Below are 23,145 nucleotides of genomic sequence, written 5' to 3' on the forward strand. Positions count from 1 at the left end.
ATAAAAATTATAAGACTTGGTTCAGCCAGTGTAGCTCAGTGGTTGAGCATCGACCCATGCACCAAGAGGTCGCCAGTTTGATTCCCAGTCAGGACACATGCCCAGGTTGTGGGCCCAATCCCCAATAAGGGGCATGCAGGAGGCGGCCAATCAATGTTCTCTTTCATTGATGTTTCTATCTCTCTCTCCCTCTCGCTTCCTCTCTCTCTAAAATCAATGAAGGAAAAAAAAGTTATAAGACTTGTAAGGCCCTATGTGATCTGGTGCATGGCTACTCTTTGACCTCATCTCTGACCATTATGCTTTGTCCTAAGCATTTCTTCTAAACTGCCAGGCACAATTCTGCATCGGGGCCTTTGCATTTCTTTGTTTTGTTTTTTTTTTCTGCCTACAAATCTCTTCCCATAGATATCCACTTAGTTATTATTTTTTTAATTCCTTAATTTTCTTGGCTTAAATATCACCTTATCAATGAGGCTGACCACCCTATATAAAATAGCAAAATCCTGCCCTGCCTGGTTTGGCTTAGCAGTTGGAGCATCGGCCTGTGGACCAGAGAGTCCAGAGTCCTGGGTTCGGTTTTCACTAGGGGCACGTACCAAAAAAAAAAGCAAAATCCTTTTTCCTGTTATCTTGATTTATTTTTCTTCTTAGCACTTATAATCACCTGACATTGCATATTTATTTGTTTGGTCATTTATTTTCTTCTGTAGAATAATTACATGAGGACAAATTTTTATGTTTTGTTTTCTGCGATATCCTATGCCTATAATAATCCCAGGCACATTTGGTACACATTAAATATATGTTGATTGGATGGCCTTCAGAACTGTCTTCTCACATAAGCAAGTAACTTTAGTAATGAGAAGAGAACAGCACTACAATGGGAGACTGCTTTCAGTTAGATGGGATCTTCTTGCCCTGGTTGATCAAGGGATGCATTCAATCATTGGTTCAAACACATCTAGATGCAGTCTTGTCCATTTAAATTGGCAGGATTTCATGAAATGTTAGAGCTAGTTCTAAAGTGGGCAGAGAATTAGAGATACAGAGAGTTGAAAGGTATCTGATTCCCTGCCCAAACTCCTCCTCTTCCTCCACAAAATATGCTTTCTGTGTATGATTGGTTTAATAATTTTATCCTTTTGTTATTTAAAAAATGGATCTAATGCTGCTACTCTGCCTTCTCCAAAGATCAGTAGTTCTCTTGGTAACGGATTTAGAAGATCATGCTTTTGACAACTATGGTTAACCTTGCAGATAAAGGGCATAGCAGCATGCCTGTGGACTAAACTACAGTTCCCAGACTGCATCTCTGAGAGGATTCTGGGAAGTGTGGCAGAGGCGGAAGTCCAACTTCCCAGGAACATTTGGAGTTTCCTGGTTTCTGCAGATTATTGAGGCCTAGGACAGCACCCCCAACAATTCAGAGTGAGTACAGCAGGACAAAACTGTTCAGGTTCTATGTGCAGGAAGGATTTTATGAGGAGGTATAATCAGAACTTGGAAAAAAAGCTCTTAGTTACAGCATTTTGCTATTTTACCTTAGTCCCTTTTCCTTCTTGCAGAAACCAAGGAATGATCACAGTTTTGCATCGTAACTTGTGGAACAATCTGATTAATTACAGCTAGAAATTTTCTGGTACTTTTTTGGAGAGTCGTTTAAAAATGAAATTTGCTTACTTTTCTGCATTGTGCCCGAATTATTCTTGAATTAAAGGAGGAAAATTTTGATTTCAGAAAGTAAACTATAAAGCTGGTCAGTGAGACTTTGACGTCTGTATCCCAGTGGCTCCTCAATTTTGCACATTTCCCAGCCCATTCTGGTCCACTGTAATGAAAAGACAGATCTCTGAAAAGAGCCCTCTCAAACATTACTGAACCTAGCCTCTTGGTAAAAGTAACTAGAGCGATTCATGATGGGCTTTTTTTGTCATGCTGTAGTGCTTTATGAATGAATCTTCTGTTAAGATGAACAGGATGAGAAACCTTTCAGTACAGGGAGTCCAAATAAATTATGAACCTTAAGGGATTTGCCTTCACTATTTAATAGTTTTCAGTAAAAACAATATTACCTTTCATCTCTATCAGTCTTTGTACTTTTTAAAAAACACACATAATAAATGAATGTCAGAAAATGCTTTCCCATATATTTCTTATCAAAAGATGAGCTTTGGAGCCAGATAGCCCTGGGTTTGACTGCTGCTCCCTAAATTGTGATCTCTGAGTGGTCAACTTCTCAAAGCTTTATCTTCCTGTAAACTGAAATAAATGTATTCATTCATTCACTCACTCACTCACTCGTATATATTGTATTTTACATTGTGCTAGCTGCTACAGATAGTGAAGACACAATCCTAACCTTTAGTGATTTTACAATCTAACAGATCTGAGAATTAGGTATGCAAAAGCTGACATAGTTGTAACACATTTTAGATCCATATTCTCTTCTTCCTTTCCCTGTGAGAAGTGAGGCCAAAACTAAGTTCTGACAAGTTAGGTGACAGCCCCAGGTCATAAATTCAGTCAGTGGGAGAGGCAGGAATAAAAGAACCTGAGTCTCTCCAGTGCTACTTCCCTGTTCCTTCCTTGCTTTGGAGACATGCATTTGTACTATAAACAAAATAGAAGGCATGCCTAAACTTGTCATCTAAAGTAAATAATGGTGCTGATATGTTGTGCCAAGTGTATTTTGCGAATAGTGAACTTTTATCCTCAGCGTGCCATCAGGCAATAACACACTACTATATAGTTGCCAATTCAAACAATAACAACTATTCTGTTTGTAATGTGGCATTTGAGCAGATGGAGAGTATGGTAGCATGTTTACCAAATCTGAACCCCTGAGCCAAAGCACTTTGTACTATGCATCAAACTGAAGAACCCTAAAAGACAGTGAAAAATCACAAATATTTCAGAAAAAAAGTGTCAAATTTTCCCTGCAGTAGATTTCTGAATAGTATAGGGCTATTAAAAATTATAATTTCATCCTAAAATAATCTCTCATGTCCTCTTGACTATTAAAAGACCTTTTTATTGTCATTCTTTTGTACTTCAGTCTGAATGACCACTTCACAGAGAAAAACAATACATATAGCAGATGGTTCCTATAGTGCATTTTGGTGAATAAATTGTGGAATATACTGCAAATGTATTATATTTTAAAAATTAGAATGGTCAAAAGTAGAGTAAAATCACAATTAATAAATGAGCACAGGACATCATACATTTTACAAAAGGGGAACAAGGCCTATTAAATCTGAAAACCCTTTCAATCTCTATAGTAATCAAAGAAATTGAAAATTTTTTGTTTGTTTTTTTTTAAACCAAATGCTATTGAATCTTGTAAGTGTGACAATGTGTAGAAAAAGTTATTGATTTTAAAATAAAATTTATCCCAATAATTTTACTTTGGGTAACTTGTCTTAAAGAAGTAACTTGAAAATAGCAGCAGAGAAGTATTTCTGGTAATTTAAAATCAGAGCAACCTAAATGTCTAAAATCAGGGAAATGTTTAGCAAACTCAGTATGAGTATGCTTGAATGTAATATTACGTAGCTAAAAACTTTGTTTTTCTTTTTTTATCCTCACCCGAGGACATTTTCCCATTTTTTGTTCAGACAGAGTGGGAGGGAGAGAGAGAGAGAGAGAGAAACATCAGTGTGAAAGGGACACATCGAGTGGCTGCCACCCACATGACCAACCAGGGTGAGGGACAAACCGAAACCGAGGTACATGCGCTTAGCGGGAACCGAACCCGGGGCTCTGGACCGCAGACCGGTGCTCTAATCGCTGAGCCAAACTGGCCAGGGCTCTTCTTTGACTCTTAAATAGTCTCCATACTGCTTTTACGTAAAATGTTTATAAAAAAGAATATACAAGGAAAAATAAAGTTAAAAAATATATGCACAAGGGATCATTTAGGAAAGGAATTAGACTTAATCTTTTTTTTTAATCCTCACCCGAGGATATTTTTTTCATTTTTTGATCAGATAGTGTGGGAGGGAGAGAGAGGAAGAGAGAGAGAGAGAAACATCGATGTAAAAGGGACACATTGAATGGTTGTCACCTGCACGACCCAACCAGGGCCGGGGACAAACTGCAACCCAGGCACATGCCCCTAGCAGGAACCAAATCTGGGTCTGTCCGGACTGCAGCCCGACGCTCTAACCGCTGAGCCAAATTGGCCAGGGCTAGACTTAATCTTTATCTACTATGCTTATTACTGTACCAATGAAGGTACAATTCTCAGTTAAAATAAGTCTGTTTTCCTCTTGATTATAGATATTTTCTTCAAAGCTACATTAAGAACTTTACCATGTTTTCTACAAGCTCTGTGACCATCACCCAATGAGTCAGCAGGTCATGATACTTCACAAGGGGCAGTATTTAATAGCAAAAAGGAGGCAAAACATCAGGCAGTCAAGCATAGTGGGCCACACAGACTAGCTGACAGTCATAACTACATCCAAACAGCTCTTACAGTTTTCAGGATTCAAGGAACTAACCAATGGAATTCCTTTTGGCTCCTAGGGAATGTGATGATATATTTACTGGAAACAATGGCCTGGAAATAGCCTCACTGTGCAGTTAGGCCCAGAAACTACTACTTATTACACTTAATTTTTTTGTTGTTGTTGTTCAGATAGAGTGGGAGGGAGAGAGAGAGAGAGAAACATCAATGTGAAAGGGACACATCGAGTGGTTGCCGCCCGCATGACCCAACCAGGCCCAGGGACAAACTGCAGCCAAGGTACGTGCCCTTAGTGGAAACCGAACCCGGGTCTCTCTGGACTGCAGGCCAACACTCTAACTGCTGAGCCAAACTGGCCAGGGCTACACTTAATTTTTTTTTAAGATTCTTTTTTTCTTTATTGAGAGAGGAAGGGAGAGGGAGAGAGAGGTAGAAACATCGATGAGAGAGAAAGAATATTGATTGGCCGCCTCCTGCATGCCCCCCACCGGGGATTTGGCCCACAACCTGGGCATGTGCCCTGACCAGGAACTGAACTAGCGACCTCATGGTGCATGGGTAGACTCTTAACCACTAAGCCACGCCGGTCGGGCTTAATTATATTGTAAAAGAAGTATATACACATGGTTAAATTTTTTTGAAGTACAGAAATGTATAAAGTAAAAATTACAGGTACCCTTTTTGTTGTTGTTATTATTTTTAATCCTCCCCCAAGGGTACTTTTCCATTGATTTTTAGAGAGAACAGCAAGGGAAGAAGTGAGAGAGAGACACACACGCACACACACACCCCCCCCACACACACATTGGATTGGTTGCCTCCCGTACAACCCCGACCAGGGCCAGGGGTCAAACCTGCAACCCAGGTACATGCCCTTGACTGGGAATCAAACTTGAAATCCTCAGGTCCACAGGCTGATGCTCTAACCACTGGGCAAAACAACCAGGGCACAGGTACCCTTTTCAGTCTCTATCTCCATCCCACTCTGCCAAATTAGTCATTGTTAATAGTTTGGTGTGTGTATTTCTAATCACTTTTAAAATACAAATAAGCCCGGCCAGTGTGGCTTAGTGGTTGAGTGTCGACCCATGTACCAAGAGGTCACCCATTCGATTCCCAGTTGGCACATGCCCAGGTTGTGAACCCAATACCCAATGGGGGGCATGCAGGAAGCAGCCAATTGATGTTTCCATCTCTCTCTCTAAAACTCAGTAAAATGTTTTTAAATATAAATAAATATGTATCTAATTTATGTATTCTGATGTGTATGTCGTTTTCTTTATAAATTAATTTGATCAGGCTAAACCAACCAAAATTTACTTGCTTTTCTTTATATATTCTGAACAACTCCCCCTCTTACTATATATACATATTCTTCTGCTGTTATTTTATTTTATATTTATTTTATTTATTTATTTATTTATTTATCCTCACCTGAGGGCATTTTTTTTGATATTTTGTTCAGATAGAGTGGGAGGGAGAGAGAGAGAGAGAAACATCGACGTGAAAGGGACACATCGAGTGGTCGCCACCCACACGACCCAACCAGGACCGGGGACAAACTGCAACCGAGGTACGTGCCCTTTAGCGGGAACCGAACCCGGGTCTCTCCAGACCGCAGGCCGAAGCTCCAACCGCTGAGCCAAACTGGCCAGGGCTATCCTTTCCTTCTTAGGATGAATTCATAGAAGTGGAATTGCTAGGTGAAAAGAATGTTTGTTACACTCTCAGAGCTGTAGATGAGGTAGAAATATTGACTTTAAATACATTTTTTCCAGTATATCACACGTCTAATCACCTTTACTACTCTCCTAAGATACTTTGTAACCCACATATCACATATTGCCTTCTGTGAAAATTATTTGTTTTCTCTCTCCTGCTAGAGTCCCTTGAGAGTAGGATTTCCATCCTGTACATTTTTTGTATTCCTTAACAGTCCTTGCATAAAGTCAGTACTCAATAAATACTTTGTTGAATGTCATTTGCTAAATATAATTTACCCTTTGCTAGGACAGAGGTAACCAAAACTGTCCAAGGATTAGTCATCATCGTTTCATAATTATGCAGTCAAGACATAGGCCTAAACTTTAGCTGTTCCTCAGTAGTTTAGTGTCAAAGTTTGTTTCCTTTGGGCACAGTTAAAAGGGTGGTTGGTTATTTAACTATACTGATTTTCTAGTTTCTTGACTCTTTTATTGCTAATATGAAATGTATTTTTCATGGGAAATAAAATACTGACATACAATTTAAAAGGAATCAAATCTACAGAATATATTCTTAAGATACAGCATTTTTTCTCTGACAATGAGATACTAAAAAAAGAAAAGAAAATGTCTTAGATCCATGTAAATTTGCATAGCTGCCTTTTGAAATATCTCCCTAGTGGCCATGCTTTGATATTTTTCTTATCTACAGGATTCCTCCTACTTCATATTCAGAAGGCTTTCATACATTCTGAGAAATGTAGCTTCATTACTCTGGAGACCTTCCCAGGCTTACTTGGTCTATCAGAGTAATGCTAGCAGCTGAAACAAACTTTGAAGTTTTAGTAGCTTAATATGGTAGATGTTAATTTTTCACTCACAAGTTGTCCAAGGTTGGGGGTAGGGTTGGTTGGCAGTTGGCCTTTCTCAATGTAGCGATTCAAGGATCTAGGCTTCTCCATCTAATGGTTCTACCATTCTAGAGTCTTCCAAGCAGAAGGGGAGAAAGAGGATGGAAAAGGCATTCCCACTTCCTAACTGTTCCAGGCTAGAAGAGATACACATCACTCCACTCACATTCCATTGGTTTTGGCTCTACTTATATACAAGGGAGAAAAGAAATGTAGGCCTTGGCTCCTCAACTACCTCCCAGCAACAATTCCACAATATGGAAGGACAAACACACATTCACACATTTCTTATGGATAGTTAGCTGATTCTCAACAGATTAGGTAGGAAGAATGGGTTTTAATTTTGTACATTAGGAAAGAGGTATTGAAAAGTTAAAATTCTGCACTGGCCGGTTTGCTCAGTGGTTAGAGCGTCAGCCCGTGGACCAATGAGTTGCGGGTTTGATTCTGGCCAAGGGCATATACCTTGGTTGTGGTTTGTCCCCGGCCCTGGTTGGGGTCGTGTGGGAGGCAACCAGTCGATGTGTACCTCTCACTCAATCTGAAGATAAATAGAAAAATATCCTCGGGTGAGGGTTAAAAAGAAAAAACAAATCCTATAGCTAGTTAGTGATAGAAATGCATTAGTTAGGGTCATGTGGGAGGCAACCAGTCGATGTGTACCTCTCACTCAATCTGAAGATAAATAGAAAAATATCCTCGGGTGAGGGTTAAAAAGAAAAAACAAATCCTATAGCTAGTTAGTGATAGAAATGCATTAGAAGCCAGATCATCTGACTCCTATTCAGTTTTTCTTTCCTTAATATTAAAAAGTAATACTATTCTGGCTTATAGTATAACTCTTTTGGTGATTCATTACTTTAAATTTTGTTTCCTTTTAACTCCTCTTTCCTCTAAGGACCTGACAATGTCTCTATATTATGGAATTGCTTGTGGGAGAAAATCTTTCTGGTGCTATAGGCTGCTGTCAACCTATGTCACTAAGACCCGGTGAGTTTTAACCATCTGAGCTCTGATTATTCAATCTTTTGCCCATTAAATTATAAAAATCTCAAAACCCTATATTGAGAATTAAGGTTGTATGATCAAGATTTACATATAAGCATGTTCATTGACAATTATGTATAATTGGAAAAACTAAACTAAATTTCCAATACTATCTAAAATACCTGACATATTTAAATATAAGTTCTATTAAGATAGGAACTTTGCCTGGCCCATGTGACTCAGTGGATTGAGCGTTGTCCCATGGACGGAGAGGTCCTGGTTTGATTCTCAGTCAAGGCACCTGCCCTCGTTTTGGGCTTGATCCCCAGGAGGGGGCGTGCAGGAGGCAGCCAATCGATGTTTCTCGCTCACATTGATGTTTCTGTCTCTCTCTCCCTCTCTCAAAAAATCAATAAAAACATTAGGGAAAAAAACCCAAAAGGATAGCCCTGGCCGGTTTGGCTCAGTGGTTAGAGCATTGGCTTGCGGACCAAAGAGTAAAAGGTTCGATTCTGGTCAGGGGCACGTACCCCGGTTTCAGTTCTGTGCCCAGCCCTGGTCGGGGTTGTGTGGGAGGCACCAGTCGATGTGTCTCTCTCACATTGATGTCTTTTTTTCTCTCTCTACCCCCTTCCCTCTCTCCCACTCTATCTGAAGAAAAATGGGGAAAAAAAATGTCTTCAGGTGAGGATTAAAAAATATAATAATTTAAAAAAAAAAGAGAGGAACTTTGTCTTTTCCACTAAGGTACCCACAGTGCATAAAACAGTACCTGGCACATCGTAGGCACTAAAGCAATGTTGAAGGGCTAAATGAACAGGAAGAGAGAAGTGAATTAAATTATGGTATACCCACATGACAGAATCAAAAACTATACTGAATAGTAATTCATGAAGTTTCCTGAAAATAAGGTAAATAACTCCAGTCCTGGTACCCACCCCCACCAAAGAACTGAATAAAGTAGACTAGAAAAAAAAAAATCTACACCAGTACAGGAAAATGATAAGTGACTTATTTGTCTCAGCCTGGGCAAATTTGATATCTGTGAAGTTCAAATTACTAGCTTGCTCTCATATAGTTTGGGGTTTTAAATTTACACCATTGATATGGTGTGATCCAAAAACCCCCTACCGAAGAAAATAATTTAAGTAGTAGTCCTAGACTAATAGTACCCCTGGGGCACCTTGCAGAAGCAAATGTAACACTGCTCTGGAGGCAACTCACAACTAGGGCTTCTGCCAAATGTGAGTTCCCCATGCAGTGTAAAGGCACACAAGCATGCAATCTTATGTGAGCAAGGGTGGAGAACACAACAAAATGGCAATGCTTGTTTTAGATATTGTTGGGCATTTAGGTTATTTGCAGTACTCAGGCTGAGACTTTGAACAAAGTAAAAGAATTATTGAATAGTCTAAAAAATGAGTATGTTAAAGTGGTTAAATATATTAAAATTAATTTAAAAATCATGAGAAAAGAATACAATTCTATTAATAAGGAGTATGGTATAAAATATTAATGTTTAATAAAAAGGGCTATAGATTAATAGGTATGATTTTAAATAGATCTATATATGTATATATGCATAATATTAATAAATAGTTTGGAGAATTCGAAGCTGTAAACAGAGACCATTTCTGAGTGGTGGGATTCTGGATGATTTCCTTTTTTGAAAAAATTGATATTTGTATTTCCTGATTTTTATAGAATGACTATTTTTTACTTTTATAATGAGAAAAAAAGTGTAAGTTTGATCTTAGTTTTAGGGGTTCCATGCTATTATAACTAAAGGGGGAAAATGAATTTTTTTTGTTTGTTTTTTTTTGGGTACGTGCCCCTAGAGGGAAACCAAGCCTGGGATTCTCTAGTCCGCAGGCTGACGCTCCAACCACTGAGCCAAACCGGCCAGGGCGGAAAACAAATTTTTAAAAAGAATGTTTCTGATCAAGAAAAATGTAAGAAACTTTTTGGATCTCAGTTCCAGTTCTAGCAAGGCCCCAGGTTTAAGACCTTAACCTCGGTGTTTTGCTTTTTAGGGTCATTAGGGCAAAGCACAGGTTGTGCCACTCTTTCTGTTCTTTTACGAAGGCAGCTGTGTTTGTTCTATTGTTTATATTTGGGAACTTCTGCATGGCACATGTCTCTCCTTTGACAGACATTGAGTCTTTGCCCCAGGAAGCTGCAGTCGCTCATAGTAAGTTAAAAAATATCACAAGTATTAAAATCTCAGGTGTCCTTTGTCTTTTGTCTATAAAGAAATCATTGTAACACCTTTTATAACACAGTCAAAAATAGTACCTAAAGATGTTGCTTCAGTGTATTTATCATTTTGCTTTGTGGTTTTTCATGTTGAACCAACTCTGTCTACTGGTGTTGCAAAAGCTTACAGGTCATACTGAAAATATCTGTAAACCTGGTTTCTTGCTTAAGTGACAAAATATGCCATATACCCAAGCATCTGTTTTAGGGCTTTCAAGAGGCAAAAATTGATATCCTTAGGTCCAGAAAGAGAATCCACATTCACTCTCCTCTCAGCCCCACCACATGGTATGAACACTGACCTGATTCCCAAGGCTCTTAAAAGGATAGACTTAAGCCACCCATAATGAAGGTACCAGAAATGCCTAGAACTTACCCCAGTACAATTTCTTTTACAACAGAAGCTAATTATATGATGTTCTCTTTTCCCACATTTTTATTTTGTCTATTGAAAATATTACACTTATTGCCCAGCCCGGTGCAGCTCAGTGGTTGAGTGTCGACCCATGCACCAAGAGGTTGCCGGTTCAATTCCTGGTCAGGGCACATGCCCAGGTTTTGGGCCCAATCCCCAGTGGGGGGCAAACAGGAGGCAGCCAGTTGATGTTCCCTCTCATTGATGTTTCTATCTATCTCTCCCTCTCCCTTCTTCTCTCTCTAAAAATCAATAAGTAGAAAGTAAAAACCTGTAAGATCTTTTTAAAAAAAGAAAGAAAATATGACACTTTTTTTTTTTGGTACATGCCCCTAGTAAGAACCAAACCCAGGACTCTCTCTCTGGTCTGCAGGCCGATGCTCCAACCGCTGAGCCAAACCGGCCAGGACGAAAATATTACACTTATTAAATAAGACAAGTAATGGCTTCACTTTCCCATCAGTGGTGTTTTCAGTAAAGATAAGGAGCAAAAGGTGTCCACCTGGGGGAATAGATGTTTGAAACAAGGGTGCATTGTGCATGAAAGATAAAATTTGCTCTTTATCTTTCCTAGATTGAATAAGAGTTACTAAAGGTATAGTGTTTTTACTCTGTTTGCTTCCATCTCTAGGTATTCTGTGGTTGATGTTTTATCATTGTACTTGTTTTCCTTTCAGTCCACTGCAAGTAAATTCTTGCCTCACAGTGTAATATTGGCAAAGTACCTTGAGGTTCAATTCAGTAAATATTTATTACCCTTGAAGTTCAATTCAATAAATATTTATGGAATTGAATCATTCAATATGCTAATTACTAGAGATACAGAAGTAAGGCACACCCTGCCCCTAAGGAGATCTTAAGTCTTTCAGAGGAGACAGACAAATTAACAGATTGTACAACATAACTACAACCACAGAAGTATAGGCAAAGTATACAGTAGGACAAAGGAGGGACTCATTGCCTCAAATCCTTTACAGAGCATTTAGGCTGTAAATAAATAAGAGGAAATAACCTTGGTAGGAGAGAGATGTAGGAACAGAATTCTCAACGATGAATGCTGTCATGTAATTAATGTGATTTTGTGGGGTTTTTACTTCCCAAAATACAGGTATTTATTTGAACTGAAGGAAGATGATGATGCATGTAAAAAAGCCCAGCAGACAGGAGCATTTTACCTCTTTCATAACCTGGCTCCTTTGCTTCAGAAATCAGAACATCAGTACCTGCCCCCGCAGCATAGCCTATTAGGTAAGACCAAAGTGGACCAGTAGAGTAGACCAACCTGTGCAGAATTCAGTCCATATTGAATCCCTGAGAAGGATCCTCCAACTTTACAGTCCAGATTTTTCAAAGTGCTCTGTCAATTAAATTCTTAGTGTATAAACCTGTGTTGCTAAGTCAAATGTTATTTTGTGATGGTATGAACCACTACGACCTTAAACCAGGGGTTGGCAAAACTGCTGTCCAAACTGGAACCTGCCATGTTTTGTAAATAAATTTTTATCAGAACAGAGCCACACTCATTCATTTATAGATTGACCATGGCTGCTTTCGAACTATAATGGCAGAGCAGAGGAGATGTGACAGGGCTCAAAAGCCTAAAAGATTTTGCCAACCCCTGCCTTAGATAGGTGATTTCCAGCCTCCATGGAGTTGATCACTATTATACTGGCCAGGATTTGCATTGTGACTTCATTTCTCCTAAAAGGGTCAAAATTAAAAGTGAATTAAAACTAGTTGGGCCCTGGCCGGTTTGGCTCAGCGGTTAGAGCGTCCGCCTGCGGTCCGGAGAGGCCCGGGTTCGGTTCCGCTAAGGGCATGTACCTCGGTTGCAGTTTGTCCCCGGCCCTGGTTGGTTGTGTGGGTGGCAGCCACTCGATGTGTCCCTTTCACATCGATGTTTCCCTCTCTCTTCCTCTCTCTCCCTCCCACTCTGTCTGTACAAAAAATGGAAAAAAAAAAACAAAAAAAAACTAGTTGGTTTCTAGAACTCTTTTGGGGTATATAAATAGAGCTAGGTAAATTATTGGGATTTGGCTTTCAAGATACTTTCAATTTTATATGTCGCTGTACACTGATTAACTTCTAATTACATTGCCAGTGAATTTCCTTCGTGGGTCAGATGTTGGAGTTACCTGAATAGGTAGTTTCTAGCACTGCAGAATATGAGGATGCCATCAGAAGGCACTCAACATTCAGAGACTTAGCAATGTTCTATTGTATTATGAACAAATAAATGAATCTTTCATGCACAGGATAAGTTTTCTCCCTATGCAGCATTTGTCTTATACAGACTGGAATCTCAGAATAATATTCTACTCTGGTCCACAAAAGCAGCATAATCTGGAGACTAAATTATAGAATTAATTTGGTCTCTACCACTTTAAATATGACATTTTTTTTCAGTGCCATAATAAGTTAACTGTCACGTATCTTTTGAACTAGGGGATATGCTCCTTTCATGATACAACCGTAGAGTAATACAGGTTACATAGAAAGAATTCCTTCTTCAGGCTAAACTCCTTGGACTGCTGAGAAAATGCAGGCTTAGAGAGGTTATGTTAGACCAAGTTTACATAGCTAATTAGCTGCAGGGCAGCAACTGGAAGCCAGGTGTACCTACTTCAAGCTGACGTATATGATCTGTAAATTTAAGATGGCTCTAGTAGTTAAATTAAAGCTCCCGTTTTTTCCCTTCTTTTGTTTCTTAGAGTTGGAAAAGCTCCTGAGTAAGTTTGGACAGGATACACAAAGAATAGAAGATTCTGTGCTGATTGGATGCTCCGAACAGCATGAAGCATGGTTTGCTCTGGATCTAGGTCTAACTAGCTCCTCTTCCAGAAATGGTACACAGCATTATTCCTAATGGGTTACTTACCCATGATTCTCAGACTTTGGGATTTCACATGATAGTAAAATTTCAGAAAAAAATTGGGAATACAGAGAGGTAATCAACCTTCTGTTTTTTTGTTTGTTTGTTTTTTTAAAGTTAGGACGTAAAACAAACCACTACCATCTACTATCATCATTTAGAATAAGTTAGCCCTGGCCAGTTTGGCTCAGCGGTTAGAGCGTTGGCCTGTGGTCCAGAGAGACCCGGGTTTAGTTCCCACTAGGGGCACATACCTCGGTTGCAGTTTGTCCCCGGCCCTGGTTGGGGTCATGTGGGTGGCAACCAGTAGATGTGTCTCTCTCATGTCGATGTTTCTCTCTCTCTTCCTCCCCCTCTCCCTCCCGCTCTATCTGAAGACGAATGCAAAAATGTCTTCGAGGCCCTGGCCGATTTGGCTCAGCGGTTAGAGCATCGGCCTGCGGTCCGGAGAGACCCGGGTTCGGTTCCCGCTAAGGGCATGTGCCTCGGTTGCAGTTTGTCCCCGGCCCTGGTTGGTCGTGCGGGTGGCAGCCGCTCGATGTGTCCCTTTCACGTCGATGTTTCTCTCTCTCTCTCTCCCTCCCACTCTATCTGTGCAAAAAATGGGAAAAAAAGTCCTCGGGTGAGGATTAAAAAAAAAAAAAAAAGTCTTCGAGTGAGGATTAAAATAAATAAAGGAATTTTAATGCTTTCTTTCTAAGGTAGGGGGTGAGTACAAAGATGGTTATTGTATTATTCCCTGTACCTTTATACATTTTATGTCATAAATATTCCATAAGAAATTTTTTACAATTTATGACATCATTCTTGTATCTTTTATCAATGCAAGTGATTAAACATGTTACCTTGAAGTAGCTCTGAATCTTCAGATCTGCGTTTGGGAATCAGTTGGCTGTAGGCTCATGGCTCCTATCAGGCCTTTCTTCTCTCTTTCAGGGTGTGGGTGCAAATGTAATAATGCTGACATGAGGTTCAGAGAGAAGCTTAGAGGTCCCATTTCATCCTTTCCGCCGCCCCCCGCTCCCCCCAGGGATAGTGTATGGCTAGTACAAATGTTCTTATCGCCCTGAAGACAATCTTGTGAAATAGCACTGTGCTGTTTCCCAAATTTGCCTGAATATAAGAATCACTTGATGCTTATTAAAAAAATAAAGATTTCTGGGCCTCACTCACCTGCTGTTCAGAATCTCCACAAAGGGGCTTAAGAATATATATATATATATTTGAGAGAGAGAGAGAGAAACATCGATTTGTTGTTCCACTTATTTATGCATTCATTGGTTGATTCTTTTATGTGTCCTGACTGGGGATCACACCCACAACCTTGGTGTATCGGGACAATGGCTGGCCAGGGCTGAGAACTTGTATATTTTTTATTTTCCCTAGGTGAGTTTGGGAAACACTGTTCTAACAGAATATGTTTGAGAGGGGCCCTGAGACAATTTGACATTTATTTCATTTCATTCTCTTTTCTAATTTTCTAGCTTCCTTACAGAAATCTGAAATGGAGACCGAGCTAACCGGGTCTTTCATTGAGTTGAGAAAGGCTCTCTTTCGGCTGAATGTCAAGGATGCCTCCTTGCTATCCACGGTAGATTATAATTTCTCAGTTCTGTAGGAAATTAGTAATGCAGTATATAGGGGCAAACACATGCAAGCATAACACAAGGTTAGAGCTACATTTGATTTGTTCTTTTGCAAATTATTGTTCTTCTTACAAACTTTGACCAGACAATGTGCTGTAGGGAGACTGCTATTCTTCTTTCTTTTGACCTTGTTGTTGGCAGGATTCCTGTCAGGAACATTTTTTCCTAAGGACATGCTGATCTATGGCATCTATCAGCCTCATAAACATTTTTAATGACCCACAGCATGTCATGCATTGTTTTTCCTATGAGAAATTATTTTTTATTGCTTCGACTCATCCTCATAGCTTTACACTTCAGTTGCTAAAATACTTTTGATTATCCATTTAATTTAGAAATATCTCTAAACAATTTTTATTTGAAAAAATATTCAGGCTTTACTGAAAAGGAATACATGTTGAGATGTTCAACTATAATGGAAATGTTTTATTTTTAAGCTGGGTCATAAGTACAGGGGGTGTTCATTTTAATATTTTATATATTACATATATTTTCAATAATTCATAATACACTTAAACTATGCTTTCTTTCATTCATATTTCAGATGCTGGAGTAATAGGTTCAATAGTTCCTTAAAATTTAGACAGTCGATAACCATTTAAAGTAGGTGAACTGGAAAGGCACTGGCATTTTCCTTAGAGTTACTCTAAAAACTAGGCCCAGCACTGTTATAGATGAGCCCACATTCTCTCCAAGTAAAACCAAGCCCATCTTCGTACTTCTAGGCTCAGGCTCTCCTCCGTTGGCATGATGGTCATCAGTTCTGCAGCAGAAGTGGGCAGCCCACCAAAAAGAATGTGGCTGGCAGCAAGCGTGTATGCCCTTCCAATAAGATCATCTATTATCCACAGGTAAATACTGCTTTATTTATTTATTTATTTTGGTACATGCCCCTAGCGGGAACCGAACCCAGGACTCTCTGGTCTGCAAGCCGACGTTCCAACCGCTGAGCCAAACCGGCCAGGGCGTAAGCACTGCTTTAGAAGGACAGTAATCCAAGAAGGCTGTACACTGCTCTGTCCTGAGGATGGAACCTGTACACTTACAAGGCTTTCCTTAGTGATTCATTTCTTCATCCTACTTACAAGCTCCACAGCCCTAGTAAGTTTCCATCCTCTTTTCCTAGATGGCTCCTGTGGTGATCACCCTGGTGTCAGACGGGACTCGATGCCTGCTTGCCCGCCAGAGTTCCTTTCCAAAGGGAATGTATTCTGCTTTAGCAGGTTTTTGTGACATAGGTAAGGACTTTAGGGCATGTACAAATGGCACGGGCAGACACGATAGTGTATCCAGCAGTAGTAATTTTCTCTGTGTTCCTGTTATAGAACTTGGAGTCTCAAGTACCTTGTTCCCTGTCATGTCAAGAAAATTGCCTGGCATTATAATTTTCTGATATTTTACAGGCAAATTTTCAAATATGCAGCATAGTTGAAAGCACTATGTAGTGAAAACCCATACACTTACCACCTGGATTCTATCATTTTTTTATATTTACTTTATCATATACCTGTCTATCCATTCCTTTATCAATCCATCTTATGTTTTGATGCATAGATTGCAGATGTTAGTACACTTCTCCCTAAATATTTCAGCATACATAATATTAACTGGAATTCAATATTTATTTATAGGTTTTCTTTTTTCTAAGTCTATTGGGGTAAAATTTGCAAATGATGAAGCGTGGCATTAGAATTTCATTAAAGCTGATGGCAGCAGTAACCTCTCCCATTTCCACTCTTATTTTGTATTATAACTAACTGATAGGTTTAAGTATTGCAGTTCAACACCCAACTCAGACTTGATTCCTGTTGTTGTAGAGACTCAGAGATTTCAGGCTCTCCCAAGAGTATTTCATTGAAGTCAGTTTTGCGCTCTTTCACAAATGGGCATCTGTATCACTCCTCCTGCTGCCGGGCTGTCCTGAATTAATCTGAGTGCTTGTAGGTGAAAGTCTGGAAGAGGCTGTCCGGAGAGAAGTTGCAGAAGAGGTGGGATTGGAGGTGGAAAGACTGCAGTATTCTGCATCCCAGCACTGGCCCTTTCCTAATAGCTCACTCATGATTGCTTGTCATGCAACTGTGAAACCAGGGCAGACAGAGGTATGTTCTGATGCTTCCCTCATGCTGTGATATTTCCTTTGCCACACTCAAACTTGTCATTAGGTACTTACTAAGCATCTGTCTAGTCCAACATTTTTAGATTGCACAAAGATGGTAAGATATTATTTATATCCTTAAGGAATTTTCCATCTTGTGGAAAATTCGTAAGGATATATAATGACCATGAGAACTGGGAGTGCCAACAGGATCACCATTCTTCCTTGTACATATCTCAATCATGAGACAACTTATCTTTCATCATCATGACTTAACAGAGCATCTGTTTAGGCACATAATATATAAACTTTAGTGATTGATTTCAAGATTGATCTTTTTTTTTAATCCTTACCCAAGGACATTTTTGCATTTATCTTCAGATAGAGAGGGAGGAAGAGAGAGAAACACTGATGTGAGAGAGACACACTGACTGGTTGCTACCCACCCGACCACACGACCCCAACCAGGGCTGGGGACAAACTGCAACCGAGGTATGTGCCCTTAGTGGGAACCAAACTCGGTTCATGGGCCAACGCTCTAACTGCTGAGCCAAACTGGCCAGGGCTCAAGATTGATCTTATTGCTCAAGTCAATCAGGATGTTGAGCACTAATAATTATTATCAATTGAATATAATTGATAATGATTATAGGAACTTCTGGTTGGAAGGGACTTAGATATTGTCTTGTTCAACCTCATCTTGCTCTTCTGAAGCATCCCTGACAGAAGGCATTGCAGTACCTACCTACCAAAGTCTGTCTTTATCCTCACCTGAGGACATTTTTCCATTTTTTGTTCAGATAGAGTGGGAGGGAGAGAGAGGAAGAGAGAGAGAGAAACACTGATGTAAAAGGGACACATCAAGTGGCTGCCACCTGCACGACCAACAAGGGCCGGAGACAAACTGCAACCGAGGTACGTGCCCTTAGTGGGAAACGAATCTGGGTCTCTCTGGACCACAGGCCGATGCTCTAACCGCTGAACGAAACCGGCCAGGGCCCAAAGTCTGTCTTTATATTTTGGTTTCTGTAGAATGAATAATATCTAATCTGACTGAGCTTCCTGTAGATTCAGTTTGTGCTTTTCTTCTTGCAAAAAAGATACTATGATTTTGATTATCATTAATAACCTTTACCTTTTAAAGAAGAGTAACATTTGTATGGTACACAATCAATAGAGGCACAAAGCAAAACAAGTATTATTCATAATTTGCTCCATGTTAACCACTCTTAATATTTTGGTATTTGTACTTCTAGGTTTTTACCATTTTTATTTTTTTATTTATTATTATTTTTATTTTTTTTATCTTTATTGTTGAATGTATTATAGATGTTCCTCATTTTTCCCCCATTGACCCCCTCCTCCCCACTCCCACGCCCCTCCTGCCTTTCCCCACACTGTTGTCTGTGTTCATTGGTTATGCATAAATACAAGTTCTTTGGTTTATCTCTTCCCACCCCCCAACCCCCTTCCCTTTGAGGTTTGTCAGTCTAACAACCAATTTGTACTTCTTAATCCCTTCACCTTTTTCACCCATTCCCCTGTCCCCCCTTCAATCTGGCAACCAACAAAATGTTCTCTGTGTCTATGAGAATATTTCTGTTCTGCCTATTCATTTTTTTGTAGATTCAATTGTCGGTAGGTAGGTATTCATTGCTATTTTGTTTGTTCATATTTTTTATCTTTTTCTTCAAGAAGACCCTTCAACATTTCATATAATAATGGTTTGGTGGTGATGAACTCCTTTAACTTTTTTTGGTCTGGGAAACTCTTTATATGGCCATCGATTCTAAAAGAGGGCTTTGCAGGATAGAATAATCTTGGGTGTAGGTTCTTGCTTTTCATCACTCTGAATGTTTGTTGCCACTCCCTTCTGCCTGCAGTTTCTTTTGAGAAATCAGCTAACAGTCTTATGGGAACTCCCTTGTAGGTAACTAACTGCTTTTCTCTTGCTGCTTTTAAGATCCTCTCTTTGGCCCTGGCCGGTTTGGCTCAGCGGTTAGAGCGTTGGCCTGCGGTACAGAGAGACCCGGGTTCGGTTCCCGCTAAGGGCGCGTACCTTGGTTGCAGTTTGTCCCCAGCCCTGGTTGGTTGTGCGGGTGGCAACCACTCGATGTGTCCCATCACATCGATGTTTCTCTCTCTCTCTTCCTCTCTCTCCCTCCCGCTCTGTCTGAACAAAAAATGCAGAAATGTCCTCGGGTGAGGATAAAAAAAAAAAAAAGATCCTCTCTTTGTCTCGAAACTTTTGCATTTTGATGATGATGTGTCTTGGTGTGGGCCTCTTGGGGTTGATCTTGTTTTGGACTCTTTATGCTTCCTGGACTTGTATGTCTGCTTTCTTCACCAAATTAGGGAAGTTTTCTGCCATTATTGTTTCAAATAGGTTTTCGATCTCTTGTTCTCTCTCTTCTCATTCTGGCACCCCCAAGATGTGAATGTTGGCACACTTGAAGTTGTCCCAGAGACTCCTTACACTATCCTCACTTTTTTGGATTCTTTTTTCTTTTTGCTGTTCTGATTGGGTTTTTGCTTCTTTATATTCCAAATTGATGGTTTGCTTCTTGGCTTTACTTACTCTACTATTGAATCTGTGTAAATTATTCTTTATTTCAGTTAGTGCCTCCTTCATTTTTGACTGTGCACCCTTCATTTCTGACTGGTCCTTTTTTATGCTCTTGAGGCCCTCACTAAGTTCACTGAGGTTCTCACTAAGTTCACTGAGCCTCCTTATAAGCAGTGTTTTGAACTCTGTATCTGTTAGGTTGCTTATCTCCATTTCACTTAGTTCTTTTCCTAGGGTTTTGTTCTGTTCTTTCATTTGGAACCTGTTTCTTTGTCTCTTCATTTTGGCTGCCTCCCTGTGTTTGTTTCTATGTATTACTTAACAAGAGGTGTGGGGCTAGCTGGGATCAGATGCTGCTTGTTTGAAAGAATTTAGGAAAAGCGGGATCCAAGACAGGCCAATCCTATGGTAAAGCGACTGGCAACAGCTTGGGTGGGCCTGAAAGTGGGGTGGGGCAGGGCCTCAGGGAGTCACCAGGGCGGGGCTACCAGTGTGAGCCAGGTTGCTGGAGTCCCAGATATGGCGGCTGTCTGCTGTCCCAGGGAAGGGCTCACCAAAGGAACAAAGGCCTCTGATAGCACATCTGTCCAGGAGAAAGCTGCCTCTCCAACCCTTGCTCCAATGCCAAACAACTTAGTTCTTCCCCTTATCTCTGGTGCCTTTCAAGCTGCCTCCCCCACACTGGAGCCTGGAAGGTGCGAGTCCGAGTGCATGGGCTCGCTGCCTGGAGCTCCAGCCACCTCAGCCTCAGTTCCTGCTGGTTTTTCCAGCCAGAAGTTAAGGGGACTTCTCTTCCTGGCACTGGAACCCTGTGCTGGGCGCCTAGTGTGGGATGGGAACCCCTCAGTCTTCGGGGAGGACCTTCCCATTCGAGATGTCCCTCCTGATTTTTATCTGCCCCTCCTACCAGTCTCAGTGTGGCTGCTTCTCTACTTTTGTAGTTGTAGAACTTCCATTCAGCTTGGTTTCAGGTGGTTTTGAATGATGATTGTGTTGTAGTTTGATTGTAACTTTGATGTGGTTGTGGGAGGACGCGATACTGCATTTACCTACACCGCCATCTTGACCAGAAGTCCTCTTTATTGATTTTAGAGAGGAACGGAGAGGGAGATAGAAACATTGATGAGAGAGAACATCGATTGGCGGCCTCCTGCATGCCCACCCCCTCTCCCGGGGATTTGGCCCACAACCTGGGCATGTGCCCTGACCTGGAATCAAACCGGTGACCTCCTGGTGCATGGGTCGACGCTAAACCACTGAGCCACACCAGCTAGGCTCTAGGTTTTTACTATTAAAATATATTTCACTCTCATCTGTTAATTATGCCTCTTTTGTTTCTGGGCACTATCTAGAATTGATTCTCTCCCAGCCTATGGATCCCAGGTATTAGCTTCTAAGATTGCTCAATTCTAGAAATGTTTTCTCGCCTTTGGCCATAGTCTTCTAAATTTTGTAGCTCCTAATTTTATATTCTGTTTTTCCTGATGTGTTTCAGATCCAGGTGAACTTGAGCGAACTAGAAGCAGCTGCCTGGTTTAGTCATGATGAGGTGCTCACAGCCCTGAAGAGAAACCACCCATACACTCAGCAACAGAATGGGACTGTCCCATTCTGGTTGCCCCCTAAGTTAGCCATCGCCCATCAACTGATTAAGGAGTGGGTGGAAAAACCTATCTGTTGTTCCCTGCCTGCTTAGCTCAGATCAGGCCACCCAGATCCCTCCTCAGTATCCCGGGGGTGGGGCTGGAGGATGGGCTTCTCAAAGGTCAGTTGAAAGGGGAAGGTGACAAAAGGCCATATCCAGCCAGCCTCATATCAAAGCAGAGAAGGTGAGCTTACAGCAAGACAGCTCTACCAGCAGTGTTAATGAAAGAAGTTCCTACTCATAGGCAATAAAAAATGCCAGAGTGAGCCCTGCCAGTGTGGCTCAGTGGACTGAGCGTCGCCGTCGACTGAGCGGTCCCAGTTCGATTCCCGGTCAGGGAACATGCTTGGGTTGCAGGCTCGATCCCCAGTAGGGGGTGTGCAGGATGAAGCTGATAGATGCTTCTCTCTCACATTGATGTTTCTATCTCTTTCTCCCTTCCTTTCTCTCTAAAAAATAAATAAAAACATATTTTTAAAAAAAGTGTCAGAGTGAGAAGAAAAACTAATGGGATGGCAATCGTCAAAATCAGAGGGAAGGTTGAAGCTTTAGTTTGTTTCTGTGTGGGCCCTTGTTTACCCATTTTCTCTGAGGCCTTGGAAGCAAACATCTTTTGGCATGCTAGGTTTATATATAACTACCAAATGTGCCTGGTATAATTCTGATTAAAACTTTTATCTTAATACTGAAAATATATAGCAAATCTCAACTCACTGAGTTACTGTTTATCCTCACAGAATTAAGACAAAGAGTAGAACATAACATTTTATTTTTTTATTAAAAATATATTTTATTGATTTTTTTTTTTTTTTAGAGAGAGAGAGAAACATCAATTGGCTGCCTCCTGCACGCACCCTACTGGGGATCGAGCCTGCAACCTAGGCATGGTCCCTGACCAGGAATTGAACCGGGACTTCTCAGTCCATGGGATGATGCTCAATCCACTGAGCCACACCAGCCAGGCTCGAACATAACATTTTAAAATACATGTATAGGTATTACTTTGTACATGGTAGATAAATAGAAGTCATATTTCTTTTTTTTTTTTTCTTTAATCCTCACCCGAGGACATTTTTCCATTTTTTATTCAGATAGAGCAGGAGGGAGAGAGAGAGAAACATGGATGTGAAAGGGACACATCGAGTGGCTGCCACCCGCATGACCCAACCAGAGCCGGGGACAATCTGCAACCGAAGTACATACCCTTAGCAGGAACCAAATCTGGGTCTCTCTGGACCGCGGGCCGATGCTCTTAACCACTGAGCCAAATGGGCCAGGGCAGAAGTCATATTTCTTTAAGTCAGCTGAAGGGATGAGGGAAGTGGGAGCTAAGGTCTTCCTCAGGGTCCGTAATAAATCAGACGCAATGATGTTCTGTTGAGGTAACTGCATTCCAGTGAGGCTCAAGATGGGTCTTGTTTGCTGTTACCTGCTCAGTTTGTGACTCAAGGAAGTGATTATCACTTTGCCATTCCTGTTTTCCTAAATATAAAATGGTTGCTGTCGTTTGTATATCCAGTAACTTCAACTAAGGGATAAGTGAGGATGAACCATTTCTTGAGTTTTATGGGATAA

General features: G+C 40.6%; 1 protein-coding gene across 1 annotated transcript; it reads left to right on the forward strand.

Annotated features, from left to right (window-relative positions):
• Positions 1-1,380: 1,380 nt before the first annotated feature.
• On the forward strand, positions 1,381-21,836 carry NUDT13 (nudix hydrolase 13). The gene is made up of 9 exons (XM_036265740.1): positions 1,381-1,431; positions 7,987-8,078; positions 11,855-11,994; positions 13,458-13,592; positions 15,103-15,209; positions 15,990-16,115; positions 16,391-16,502; positions 17,209-17,363; positions 21,421-21,836. The coding sequence occupies exons 2-9, from the start codon at positions 7,996-7,998 to the stop codon at positions 21,619-21,621; spliced, it is 1,059 nt and encodes a 352-aa protein (XP_036121633.1). The 5' UTR covers positions 1,381-1,431; positions 7,987-7,995; the 3' UTR covers positions 21,622-21,836.
• The last annotated feature ends 1,309 nt before the right edge of the window (positions 21,837-23,145 follow it).

Source organism: Molossus molossus, unplaced genomic scaffold (assembly GCF_014108415.1).
Source record: "Molossus molossus isolate mMolMol1 unplaced genomic scaffold, mMolMol1.p scaffold_m16_p_17, whole genome shotgun sequence".
NCBI lineage: Eukaryota > Metazoa > Chordata > Mammalia > Chiroptera > Molossidae > Molossus > Molossus molossus.